The sequence below is a fragment of the Nyctibius grandis genome, chromosome 7, assembly GCF_013368605.1.
Source record: "Nyctibius grandis isolate bNycGra1 chromosome 7, bNycGra1.pri, whole genome shotgun sequence".
NCBI classification, from domain to species: Eukaryota; Metazoa; Chordata; class Aves; order Nyctibiiformes; family Nyctibiidae; genus Nyctibius; species Nyctibius grandis.
Window position 1 is genome coordinate 12,217,436 of NC_090664.1, and position 14,615 is coordinate 12,232,050.

Sequence of the window (14,615 nt, forward strand, 5' to 3'; positions counted from 1 at the left end):
CCAGAAAGGAATTCAAAAGGCAATTAGCTGAATAACATATTTTAAGCAGCAAAATATTCTTTCCATGAGAAATGTGATACTAGAAATCAATGGGCTGAACACATCTGCTTCACAAGAAGTGACTGGGAACAGTGGACAGCTAGCTCCCACACCACTTTTTTCTTGGTCTTCTACTATACAACAAAGCAACTTCTAACACCTAAACAACTACAGTGGACTCTTATTAAACTGATCTCAAACATACTACCTGCTATACCATAGCAAGATCTAATATGCACACAGAAAAGAATACTATTTTTTGCAACAGTCTGAAATATAGAGTAAAATAAAGGATATTTCTTATTCATTGAGGGTACTTTAATTATATTTTAACTATTTGGGAATATGTGACACAGTCATCATCATCTCTATTACATAATAAAGTCATCTGTATGCTACAATGCAGTGGCAACTATGGAAGTACTACTACACCAAAATGCAGGTGAACCAACTTCACAATCACTTCCCATTAAGTGAAATTTAAGGCATCAGTCTGAATGCAAGGTGGCCCGGCAGACCGTTTCTACCCTGTAAAATACAAGACGTGGTAAAAAGTAAACACGACCCTTAGAAAGGCTCTAGATCCTCAACATCCCATCTAATATTTCAGCAATGACAATCTTATTTCTGGCAGAACATTTAAACAGTTATAGCACCATAGAAGAGCTTTAGCAGAAACTACTGTGTTCACCCCTCAATAACCAACAGCCTCTTGCCTGAACTTCTGTGTAACATGAGAAAGAGTAGGTCCAGACAGAAATGGACATTAGATATCAAACCACTCTGTTCTGTACAGGTGTCAACATATTTTTTTGTTAGCTCACAGAAATTAAAAGAATTTACAGGGTTGGGGTTGCATGTCAGCAGTCTAAGTCATTTCAGCAAGTTAAAATAACAGTGTTTCATCCAATATTCCTTAAATAAGTGCTCTTTAGTACATCTCTTCACACACCTGCTATTCTTCCTTCTGCAGCTAGCTCTCAGTTACCTGAATTCTCTGACTATGCTTTCTTTCAATTGTCCTTTTGTATGTAGATCGTGTTTAGTCCAAGAAGCTCGACCTCTCATAGTGCGCCTGTTCAGCTCCATCTGTTGTAATATTGACCTACTGACTTTTTACTACAATGAATGCTGAAAAAAAAATAATGTTTCAGAGTGGATAATACAAAGCATCATCAGAGCAGAACCAGACAGTCTAACTTGAACAATTTCTGTCCAGTGATTGAGGCCGGGTTAAAGACCTAATTTTATCTAACTTAAATATGTCTGCTCAAATTCTGCTTAACCCTTCAGTAACCTGGCATAAATAGATACAAATATTGCATTCGTCAGGCATGTAGCAGGGATCAGGCAATTTTCCACTGTTGGTATGTACGTATATAGATATGCACATACAGCTACCTGCAGAACAAACCAAACAGTATGCCCATGTTTTGCAGAAACCTAGAGATACATCTAATTATGCCTTAATCAAATTAGCCTGAAAAGAAAAAGGCACGAATATAGCCTAAAGTGCAAAAGGGGAAGGGGCGGGGGAGAATTCACCACTCCACGATGCCTTGTACTGAATTACACACCCAAATTTAACCGTGCCAGTTACCCTTCAACTGAGCTTTGCCAGTTAAAAGGAGTGCAGAAGCACTCCTAATCTGCTTCTGGGCCCAAAGCAGATGAATTAGCTTGAGTCACAGCTAAAAAGCAAACCACTCTAAAGATGATCTAAACTATTTCACCTGACTTTGCTCTGAAGCAGACTAGGAGTACTCACATGATCTATTAATACAGTCCAACAGAAGGGACAGTGGCCTCCAGCTGAGGGCAGAAGGACTTCCAGCTGTTTGCAGAGTGACTGCATATTCTGACACTGCAGGAAACTCATGTGGGAATAGGATGTCACCAATAAAATAAGCAAAGACCAGGAAAGTAGATGACAAAGTGGTCTTCATCCTTCCCTACAATACACAGACTGGAGTTTATCCTTCTACCTATATTTTGCATACTTGATCCACTTTCAATGTCTGATTTATTCTGAAATAAGTTTGGCAAGCAGAATCTAAAATCAGTTATCCACTAAATTTATTTTCTATCTTTCATACTGTTTCAAATAAGTCTAAATAAAAAAGAAAAGCAAGTTTTCACTGAATTTAGACTTGTACTTAATGGTTACCAATGTTTCTTTAAAGACTATGCACAAGAAACACAACCGTGTAATAACAAAACATTATTTGCTTTTTATTAGATATCCTCACAGAAACACTACAGATTAAGTGTGCTGCAGTGACTACAGTGCTCAGCATTTAAGACAGTATTTATAATTAATATTAAATTCCTGCCATGTACTGTGGGAAATTAAAGTTACACGTTTGTTTTCTCATTACATGATGGAATTTCTAGTACTGCTTAGACTTACTATGTTATAGCTGTCAAACTATTTTATTATGTTCTTATGTCACTTTAGTAAAATCCAATTCATGTTTAGAAGTGACCTTAAAGGGTCTTTTAAAAAAAAAGAAAGTACAATAAAAATGTGGCAGTGGGGGAACACTGTTAAGATGAGCCAGGCTTAATATTACACACATATGCGTTGAAGCTGTGATGCCTTTCTGCCACAAGTGCTATTACAGAAGTATTCATAGACGACACCCACCATTGCCTCGTCTATCATAGGTCCAGAAGTATGTCCCCTCCAAAACACATCACCTCTCTGACCAGCTGGCTGCATTAGTATACAGTTTGGTAGCTATAGGCCTTCTGTCTTATATTAATGAACAATAAAAGGGATGAGTTTAAATTCTAATGCCATTTTATTAAATAGCAAGTACTGACTTGAGATACCATGCCTTCCCCTCCTCCCCCATTACCACATGAAATAGGGTAAGGTAAAATGAACGTCTGGTTGCCCATGAAAAGGAACGGGGAAAGAAGGATACTAAAGCAAGAGGATCGGTTGCAGTTCAGGCGGGGCTGAAAAGAGGAGTATTGCAGGCGATACGTGAGAGCTGTTGGGAAGGAGCTACCAGAAGTTCTCAAGGGATAGTTCTTAGGTCACATAATCCTAAATCTCCTCTCTCCTTGCTCTCCAGACATGAATTAAATTGGCCTGTTCCAGGACCTTTCACGCTTCAGTCCCCACCAGATTGTATGTATGCCCTCTCAACTCTCCACAAACGCCTTTCCAACTCAGAAAAGGGATTCGGCTCTGGATCCCCAACATCCCATATAATATTTAAGCAATGACAATCTTATTTCTGGCAGAACTTTTAAACAGTTACAGCACAGCAGAAGCTCTTAGCAGAAACTGTTGATATGTTCACCCCTCAATAACCCATGGCCTGTTGGTCAGAGAACTCGTGGATACTTGAGATCGGATCAGGGTACGAGATGTGCCAATATAGCAGTTCACTGCCACTGTAAAAGGGGAGTTTCCCTCTCCCTGGACCCAGCTGCAGATTCTGACACCTGCGCTTATCAGATGTTTGCTAGTTGCCCTAACTTGTTAACACAGCAGAAAACTATCCCAGGAAATGTCCAACAAATGATGAAAAATTCGAACTGTTCCACTTGATTAAATGCAAATAAGGCCAATTAATACTCATGAAGACAAGCTTAGCAGCACCTTGTCATATTGCAGATATGTCACAGGTAGATATTCAGAGTCAGGCTTTACTTAAAAGACTCTGAACCACTGTCTTATCAGCCACAGCAGCTTTCTGGAGGTTCTCGAAGGAACCTTTGGAATCATCTTCCACGTGGTTTCCAATGCATAAATGATATCCACAGGTACTCCAGCACAGCATATTAGATACTGAGATAGCAGACACACTGCTTAACTTTCCAGGTAAAAGTACCATTCAACTAACATTTAAAGGTGTTGTGTGGCTTTTTCTTCTTGAAGATAGCCCTGAAAAAAGACAGCAAATGGCACTGTATGAAACATACTATTACAAAGCAAAACCATGATGTGCACAGGTAAGAATGTTGTGTTGAAACTAGAGTATGATGGAAGCACAAGGAAAAAAAGGGACCCTGAAGCTGACTAACTAAAGCAAAACCTAGAAAATAAAATTCAGTGATGAAGCAATTACAAGCATGACATATTTGACACAAAACATATCCAGTCTTCTCCCAGGCAAAAATTGGGCTTTACTGTGGGAGGGTGGGGGGAGCGTTGCTGAAGTAGCGGTCGATTACAAAATTAAAGCACTAAAAATTCCTTGGCTCCTGAACATGTTTAGCCACAGGAGAAAAATTACATTTGTCATTACTAGCTGACCTGAGACATCACAAATTAAGATACTGTTGCAAATGTTTAAGGTAGTCTCTCCAGTGTCAAAATCCATTTTCTATTTGGCAAATGAAAGATTAAAACTGTTACAGAGTAAAATTAATTGTGAGACATATGCAACAGTTTTTCAGGTATTACTTGAGACATTTGACATTAGATAAATCATTCCAGTCACCTGTATAAGGCAAAACAGTCAAAACACAGTAGCATTACACAACTTCTTGGAAAACTCAAACACTGCATTGGCTTTCATTACTCTTGTTCTACAGTAAAGCGAGCCAAAGAGACGCCCATTTACTTCCGTTGTTAACATCAATATAATAATGCCAAAGCTCCAATTGTGTTTCGCTGACTTTCTAAACTAGAAGAATTGCGACTTTAAGGCACTTTATCTATTGCCAGAGAAAGAATTAAAGGCATTTTAAAGGCCTTTAATACCCAAATTATAAACTTCAAATATTTTCACCATGAAGGTGAAACTGCCTTTTTCAAGATATACATTCCAAACAATATTTATTAAATTCTAAGTTATTTAACTGAACTTCCAAATCATGCTTGGGATAAGTTCAGTATAGTGAGGAAGCACATTCAACATATGCAATAGACTACAGAAAAAAAAAAAGCTGGATAAACATAAAGAAAAGCATTCAGTACAAGTAGACTTGTTTTGTTATGTTTTGCTTCTGCATCAAGAAAATGCATTGCTGTATTTTCAAATCCACTGGCACACAAGTATTCTGTTCAACATGTGGTCTTCCCAGTCAGCTGCATCCTCGAACAGGTGCTTTCCATACCTAAGTTTCCTTAAAATATCCATCTATTGGGAAGATGGGAATAAAAATAAATAAAAATCACACTCCTTGGAGTTAAGTTGGCTACCATTTACAGTATAACAACAGCAAAAAATGAATACAGAGAATGAAAAAAATAAAGCAAAGAACTCACAAAATGTAGGCTACCCAGCCACGTGTGCTAGAACAGTTTAAAATTACATAATTACATGCTATTTTTCTCTTATGCAAAATCCATTTACAATTCAACAAACAGGATAAGATGGTGCCTGTGCATATATTGAGCCACTCTCTTTAAATAAATATAAAGAATACTGTGTAAAACAGTCTAGAAGATAACAGCAATCCCATTAAGAACACCACCAAAAATCAATAATCAAACTAAACTCACGTCCTCAGTTGCAATGTAGTTTCCCAAGGGTTTTTTTTGTTTGTTTCAAGTGAGGGAATTTTTGAAAAGGTGTTTTGCAATTCTGGCTTCGCGGATTATCAGCTGAACAGAACTCCAACACGCTCTTTAACTAACAAATTAACATAACCCACATAAATCAATTGCCATAGAAAATGATGAGATAAGCATTGTAACACCCAAAAGTAATAATCATTACAGTCCACATACTCCAGTCACTTATATTAGATGGGCTCTTTAAAAAGTAGCGTATGGTACCGGACTTAGGTCTCCCATAGCAGACAGACATTTTAAATGCTGTTTCCTGCTCTTACAAGCACTCACGGACAAACACTCAGTTATTCCTTGTTTAAAATAGACCATTTCTCTCTCTAAAGCACAAGAATATTGCCTCACTTAATAGCAAGAACTTTTGAAGTATAGGAAGCATTTAATTCTCCATATGCCAAAGGAGCTTTCACCCTGGGAAAGCAGCAGTAAGTCAAGAAATACAGAAGCTGATCTATTTTGTTTGTATCCATGTCCTTAAATTCACTCCTTGGGCTGCTTCAACTTATGCGAGGTGTGGTGCAGCATTAGGGTCCATTTCATGGTACCTCTCAAGCCCAGACCTACTGGCTACCCACATTAAAAACACCTCAGCTTGATTCCCAGCAACAGCTCAGATAAAGATCACAAGCTCTGCTCAGCTACAGAGCCAGAAATGATGTGCATCTGTTGGACATACTATGAAATTAATTGCAGACATAAAGCACAGAAAGACTATAGCAATACCTGTCCTAATACTTGTCCTAAGTTCACTTAGTTCTCCATGCAAGTGGTAAGACTGATGCTTAGAAGACTTTTTGCTAAAGGAGTTAGTAATAATAATAAAAACATCTGCACATGCCCTGCTACAGGGTGCAGGCTCCATAGACTCCGAAATCAGCAGCTTTAATGGCTCTGCTAAGTAGAAAGAAGCCCTCAGGATTAGCCCTAAATGTCCGTACAAATGTACCTCAAAGGGCTTGCAAGAATGGAATTTTCAAAAATTAAGGAGGAAAGTCTGCAGCACAAGCACATAGACATTAAATGGGAAATAACCTGACTGAACCAGAAGAGATCCTTGTGGAACAGCAAAGGCACCTCCCTAAACCCAGACTACCCCCAACCCATGTAAAAACTATTAGTAACTATAGGATTTTGAATTTTCCGGCTAGCTTTACTGTCCAAAATTTTTATTCTCCCCTTCCCCCACCAGTTGAACATGAGCCAGATTTAAAAACATGAGTATTAGGATTACAGGCTGCCAAAATCAGAGACTATTATAGGGAGAATTATGATAAGAAGCAAAAGGTAACCTTTATAAACCACCCTACCCGTATGTAATCAAATCAATTTTCTGTTTAAAAAACAGAACATATTAAGCTGCTCAAATAATAGGATATCTGCCAAGAAAAGTTCATTCAAGGATTTTCATCATAGCATTTGCTTTAGCTAGTCAAGTGTTTGTGAGTATTTGCTGAAGACCATGTAAAAAAAAAATCATGGCATTAAAAGCTAAACTTGCTGGTTCAGTCTGACCCAGGCTACATAAAACATTCACATACATTTTCCTTTTAAAGTCCCATTCTGCTATCCACAAATCAATAAACGGGTCAACACTTAGCCAACATCCTGTCTCACCCCCTATGTTTTCCAAAAGAACACTGTAGGGATAGTCTCTGTACTCAGCCACACTCTGCACATGTTTTATGAACACTGCCCCTCCTACCATCTCATGCATAGCCCCGTTACTGCACCCACACGAAGTCTGAGGTTTTCACCCCAATTAAAAGTTGTGCAAGTGAGGAAAGAAATACTACCTGCTAAGTAAAGACTGTAGAAAACAATAGCAGAGATGGAGCAGAGCTTTGATTCTTACATGAATGTTATTTTATGAGGCCACATGGTGAACCACTTTTCAGCTGCATCAGTCTAACTGATCAAATCTGGCCTGAGGTCTCCCCACTCACGAGGCATAGTCTCTGCTATGCCTTCAACTCTGGCCAATGGTCTTTTTCCAGATTGTCCTCCTTCCATTAAATTTCTAATGTTTACCTATTTCTGCAATTTCCTAAGCAGTAGAGAAGTTCAGTACAGTCAACTGCACATCTTCTTGACTGTTAACACCATATCAACCTTCTAGAAAAGTTTACTTAGCTTCAAAACAGCACCCTCCAAGTACCTAAACAAGGAAAGGCTGTTCAAGTCCCTGGAATTATAGGACTTACTATCTTATAATCTAGAAAGCCCCAAAAGCCAGAGACTGACGTGTGCTAAGAGTTTCTCAACACATGTCATATTGCAACAGAAGTGGTCAAAAAAGATGCCTGATCTGGATCTTCCTCATTAAAAAGTGGGGAGGGGAAGATACCTGTAAGGCTATTATCCAAGAACATAGAAATCTCTAAACTTGCCCTTCATGAACACATAGGCCCCGCTAAATCAAATTTGGAGACTATACAAGAATATTTTTCCTACTATAATAAAATGGCAGAAATGAGTTTGAGCTACCTGGCTACCTGATATCTTACTAAAACTATTAGTATTACTAGAGCATAAACAACTTTCATCATTCAAATGTAGTGTGTCTGTATTTTACATTTAGAAAAAAAGTCACAAAATACTTAATCCAACTGCTCATTAACAGTAAGTATGCAATCTTTTAAAATATATTCCTATAAAATTAGAAATAGAATATTTCTCATTTCATAGAATCAAGAAGCCTGTGAATGAAGATACTGTATTTTTAATATGAATCTCATGACATTTGCAACATCTCAGAATCAATCCAAAGTGATTATATTCAAACTGGGTTGGAATCAAATGCTTTCCCAAGGTCTGGAAGTTGTCGAAGATTATGAGCAAAAGGAAATGTTTGGGAAGAGAATCCTTCTGAATCCTTCAGAATGTTTCCTGAACAGATCCACATTCATGTACTTGCCTTCAACAAGATTACGTGATGGGTTGAAAGCCTCTAGAAAGATAGCAGTTTGGAGATGACAGTGGCTACCACCCCTCAAGAAGAACACACTTACTATGCAATCTGCTGTCTGTTTGCCCAGCAAGAAGAGTCACTAGCAGGTAAGCAATGGCCGGATTAACTATCTGTGAGGGCCACATCTGACCATAGTCTATAGATTGAGCATTGTTAATTGAGATTATCAGCACTATCATCCTCTTTACATGAATTTTTTTCCACCTTACGAACATCAGCTTAAAGTACTCTCGTTCACTGCTACATAACCCTTCTTTTGTCACTCCTGTTGCTCAAGTGTCTTAACATGCTCTGTTTGTATATGTATACACGTCTCCACCCTATCACTCAATCCCAGTTTACCCTCTAAAATCTGTTGCTATTTACACTCCCTCCCAGCATTCATATTCTTCCTCAAAAATAAGAAGCTAAACTCCAATATAAAAACTGATGGTGGGCAGGCTCAGGGAACTAAAATGTTACAGTATTTTGACAATTTACCTCATTGAATCAACTCACCATGACTGCTTTAGAGCAAGCACAAAGAAAAAAGCAGGACTGCACAGCGGGTGACAGAGAACTCCTACTCCAAAAGGCAACCATTGGATCAGCTAACTACAACACAAACCCACAACCTTACTCTCTCCCAACGAAATCAATACATTTAGACAACCTCCAGTGTTCGATCAATCCCATACACCACTTCCAATGTTCTCCTGAGTCACACTTTGTATTTTAACGAAACTTTCATATCATATTTATATGTGTTAATTTACATTTTCATTAATGAAAAAAGTTTATAACAGCTCAAGAGTCCATCTAGCAAACATGATTTGAGCCTAGCAAAACCTGTCTTTTCAGCTATGCCCAAGATAAAATCCTAACTTCCTTTAACCTGTCTGCCTATGAAAAAAAAGCAATGACACCAACCTGATGTTTATTTTCACCAGTTCATCCCCATATACCAATGTCTGCTAATGGCAGATGATGGTATCAGTGATGAGAAAGTGGATTGCTATCATATATATAAACCATACTTCCCACTAGCACAATTACATTACCTCAGTGAGGTGTGATAAACAACGGTCACCCCGATGACAGTTAAAAAGCTGGTGGTTTGAGCGATCAATGGTGTCGGTTTGGAAGAGGCAAAGATGTATATGAGACTGTGGTAGTGCTGTTCAGTACCATGAACTGGCAGGACAGTAGGACACACCATTCCTGGCAGGAGTGGGTAGGCAAATGTAACAGACAAAGATCGCACTGGTGCTCCATCCTGCACGTGCAAACTGGTACGGAGAGGGTCTCATGCTCAGACACACGAGCTTCTGCATTCCAGCTTAAGCCAGCTTTCACTCCTAAGGTAACTGGTGTTAAGCAAGCTGTTAAAATTCTCAGGGAAAGATGAAAGTTTAATCTAATGTCATGGGATATGATTAATGATTCAGATACCATTAAGTCACACGTGTGAGAACTGTAAGAACTGCAAACAGAATGAATGCTACTATTTGATAGCACTCCCTGAAGACTACTGATGGACCAAAGGTTGTTACTGTTTTAGTTAGCAGCAGTATCAGGATGCAACAGTCTTGCTAGATATATCTATATCTACCTTATATATATACATATATATACACACATATAAATTATTATGTGTATATATATATATATGATACGAAAAGCCAAATGAAATAGCATGCGGGCATGCTGGAGCTGTACTTTAGACAAACCAGTGCATAGAAAGTAGTCCCTGTTCAAGTACTCCATAATTTTGGTTGCCTTGGTTCAGCAGCCATGCTTACATTCAAGGTAACATCTGACAGAACGACCTCGCTTAACAACTGAGTTAAACACGCTGTTGTGCTTTCACTGTGCACTTGTGTGTGTGTAGCACAGAAATTATGCTCTTGGTCCACCCAGCTGCCAAACCAGCCAACAGATGAACCAAATTTCAGACATGAATCTGGCCGTCCTAATGTACCATCGCTGTCCATATTTCAAGTTCTTGGCCTGATAATGAAATCCTGAAGTTAAATGCTGGAAGCCTGTCAATAGCACAGCTTAAAATCAATGCAGACTGACTTCATGTATCGGCTCACCTGACCTAGAAGCTGCCAAAAATTACACGCATTTTTCAAAGTCTCTGGACCAGCTCAAGTATGGAAAGTAAACAAGACGTGAAACAAATCAAAATAAAGTGTCAATACTACACGAAAGAGATATTCAGTGTGGAAAAAACCCAGTAATCCTAGTAATGATAATGAGGTTACAAGTTTTTTAAGTGACAGTATGGTGACCTCAAAATACCAGTTTGTTTTTTCCTCACACAGGCATTGTGTTACAAAGCAAAAGCTGTCCTCTTTCTACTGCCTTGGCCTATTGTGCTACATTTGGGTCATTTCTGGAAGAAATGCCAACTGCAGTAAGTCTGAGAGGATAATTTTTACAAAACAAGCAAACCTCCCACCCCCAAATCAAAACCTAAATTTACTGTCAGAAATGCAGCTTAAAGGGGATGTTAGAAAACAGTAGTATTTGATTCAATTAATATGCAGAAAACCCAAGGCAAATCTCCCTTTCTTCACACCCCACACCTCCTACATTTCCTATGTCCATACCAGAAAACTGGATTCCTAAGTAAATGAGAAAGCTTTCTGCACCTCAGAGGGAATAATATTTTTACATTCAAAAGAATAATAGATTTGCCTAATGCTCCTCATTTTATCAAATATACCTCAGCTTCCTCTCTTGATCACAAAATGAATACTCGAGAATAGGTGACATATCAACACATTGCAAGATATCCTATGCAAGCTTGACAGAAAAAGACAAAGGAATGGAGAAAACTATGGAACTGTTCGACAAAGGCTATGGTCACTGTCGTGAAAAAAAAAACCCCATCCAGTTTACCTGGACAAGCTGCTAAAGAAGTGGTTATAAAAAAAAAATAGAGCATTGCTTCTAATCTCTTTTCATAAGCTCCTTTCCCACATTAGATTCAGACTTGTAAGACCCTTCCAACTGTGAAAAACCATTCCTACCTAGTTAATCAACAGTATTTAGAAGCAACATCATTTTAAACCCCTTCCACCAATGTTGCTGCTGCAATAGAGAAAGCCCTTTGTTTTTCCTTAGTTTCTACCGTTTTAGGTTCTCTTTCCTAGTAATTAAGTGCCTTTGCCTCTACAATTTCTGGCATGCAGCAACATGACACTGGCATGATTCTTGACATTTCAACTGCTTCTCACAGACCTGCATTAAAAGCAATGAGTTTTGTCAACTTCATCTATCCTCTAATTAGCAAAGGTACATACAGTAGCACAGGTAGCAATGCCTTCAGATGACTTTGCATTGACTTACACATTGCTTAAACCAGAAGTTTATCGTTACAGCCGTATCACGGCTATGAACTTAACTCCCATAGCACCTTTTTTAATGTCCTTCAAGGCTTAATAACAGAAGTTATGCAACCCAGCACTTTAATTTTTCCATTTATCCAACCAGGATGAGCCTTGATTATAAAAATCAGATAAACTTGTAAAAAAACGTAGGTTGTATGCTTAATAAAAAAGTTTCCTCCATGACAGAAAGAAAAGCCTTTTTGCTTAAATTTAATTAGAAGAACCTGAGAACTACTGCATAGGATACAACCCTGGGTTCATAGCCTCATTACAGATGTGTTTAACTGTGCTCCTCACATTGTTAGCTTTATTAAATGAAAGTCTGCATTCCTTCCATTCATTTGTGTTTGCAGAAGAACATTTAAATTACGGGCAATTACTTGATGTTTTGAAGATATATTTGAGATATTTGGCTTTCACATCACAAAGCGTGTATTACTTCAAACAGCATTTAAAAACAAAGCAATTCCTTGTTCTCTATGCACTATTCTGAGCCATGATTTGTGAATGGATTACATTTGGGGCGGGGGGAGCAAGGGGAGAAAAACCAACCAGAAAAGAGGAAGTTGTGCTTTTGAAACTATCAAAGTGGAGTGCAGGCTTTGCACATAAGTACAGTTTCAGTAACAATTTTAGATTAAGTTTAACACAAAGTATCTACCGTGCATTTCAAAACGAAGCATCTCCTTCCTTCATGCAATTAACAATAAGACTCGAGACATAACATTTTAAATTAAAAACAGAGAATTCATTATTCTAAAGTCATCTGCCTCTTACCCTACTTAAAGCTCCAAAAAAAAACCCCACAGACTCCTGGGATGAAGTAGCCACTAATATAAAAAATCCATTGTCACGTTCTTGCATTAAAAAAACCTGCCCCACAAGTCCGGTCATCTTTCACTTTGCCTTGCTGCTTCGAACAAGTGCAGCATTTCTTGATCTTACACATAAAATGGTTTCAGTCCCCTCCAACAGGAAAAAGAACAGACAGCTTCTACATGAGGGAAAGCAATCTTTAGAAAAAATCAAGACGCATAGGAAACAGCAAGTCCTTGGGCTCAGAAACGCAGCTTTGAAACACCTGGCAGTAAATCAATGTCACCCGTTTCGCCGTAATCCCTCAAGTCACTTTTATGAAGATTACTTCCTGCAGTGCATTCCTCACCCTCCTCCCTCCCCGGCCGACAAGGGCTTTAGGAAAGACCACTCCGAGAAGCCGCACCGCACATGTGGAGACCAACGCCAGGACACAAGGACCGGCCAGATGTCGGTCACCTTCGGTACGACTGTTTCGTTACGACGGCGGTCGCGGGAGCCTCCGATTCCTGCCTGGCACCCGCCTCCCTGCCAAGCGCCACAACTTTCCCCGTGTCCCTCGGCAGCGCGGCGGAGTCCTGCCCCAACTCCGCCGCGTCCAGCCCGTACAACTCGAGCCGAAATAGCCGCCTCTCCGTCCCCGAGGTCCCTGCCACCGCGCTCCCTCCCGCCCTGGGGGGACACCAAAGCGCCCGGCACCGCCGCTCGCTCCCGGCGCTTCCCTTCCCCCGCCCGCCGGCCCCGGCCCCGCGGCGGCCCCTCACGCCTGTCCCCGCGCACCGCGACCCCTCGGGCTCCCTCCGACCTGCCATAGCGTGTCCCGTCCGCACTGCCTCCTCCCTCCCAGAGCGGCCGCAGCTCTCGCCTCCCTCCGCCCGGCGGTCGGGGGAACAGGCAAGGCGCAAGTTCGCGAAGTGGCGGAGCAGAGGGCAGGCGGCGGGGGGCCCCCGCCGTCCCCGCGGCCGCGGCAGGGGAAGCCTGCGGGGCGCCCCCCCCCCCCCCTCTACCGCCGGGGCTCACGGCGCGGCGCCCGCCTGAGGCGCGCCCCGTGAGGGGGCGGCTTTCCCGCCTCCCCGTCCCGTCCCGTCCGGCAGCAGCGGGGACTCACCAGGGGTCGAACTCGTGGATGATGCTCTCGAAGCGGATGACGGCGAAGAGCCGGGAGCTGAAGCCGGCCAGCCAGGCCAGAAAGAGGATGGTGAAGGAAAGGAGCGACTGCCAGCCCGCCGGCTGCGACAGGCCCCCCGACAGGCCGCCTCCGCCCGCCGGGGGGCCGCCGGCAGCCGCCGCCGCCGCGCCACCGCCGCCCGCCCCGGCGCGGCTGTTGAGCAGCGCCACGGAGTTGGCGGCGGGTTTGTGCTTGTTGTCGGGGGCCGAGTGCTCCGCCATGTTGTACCCGGGGCTCCCTCGCAGCCTCTCCGCCTGGCGCGTGCGGGCAGGAGGGGGAGGAGGAGGGGTGGGGGAGGGAGCGGGAGGAAGGGCAGGGGGAGGGAGGCTCGGCAGGGCAGGGGCGGAGCCCGCCCGCTCCCTCCGCGGTCCCTCACTGACTCCCCGCCGCCGCCGCCTCCTCGCTCAGCCGGGCTCTGCCTCCCGCCGCCGCCGTCACCATCCCAGTGCGGCGCGGGGCGGGCGGGCCGGTGCGGCGCGGGAGCCCGGGGGCGGGGCCAGTGACGGAGAGGGGGGAGGAGCCCAGAAGCCGAGGGCCGGGCTCGAGGCGGGGGGAGGGGCCGGCGGCCGCCGCGCGCGCGCGCAGGCTGAGGGCAGAGCGGGGGAGCCGCAGGCGCGCGGCCGGCGCCAAAGGGTTGCGGCCGCCCCTCGCGCGAGGACCCAGGCGGGCGCGAGGGCTCGTGGAGCGGGTCCGAGCGAACGAGCGGTT

General features: G+C 42.4%; 1 protein-coding gene across 2 annotated transcripts in view; it reads right to left on the reverse strand.

Moving 5' to 3' along the window:
* STT3B (STT3 oligosaccharyltransferase complex catalytic subunit B) overlaps positions 1-14,294 on the reverse strand; it is a 53,946-nt gene extending 39,652 nt beyond the window's left edge. The window contains exon 1 of one of the 2 annotated variants that reach the window (XM_068405283.1): positions 13,848-14,294. In XM_068405283.1, the coding sequence (XP_068261384.1) occupies positions 13,848-14,128 (281 nt within the window). In that variant the 5' untranslated portion in view covers positions 14,129-14,294. Of the gene's footprint in view, positions 1-13,544; positions 13,641-13,847 lie in introns of those variants that run through there. The other variant, XM_068405282.1, reaches the window with a different exon arrangement.
* Positions 14,295-14,615: the final 321 nt, after the last annotated feature.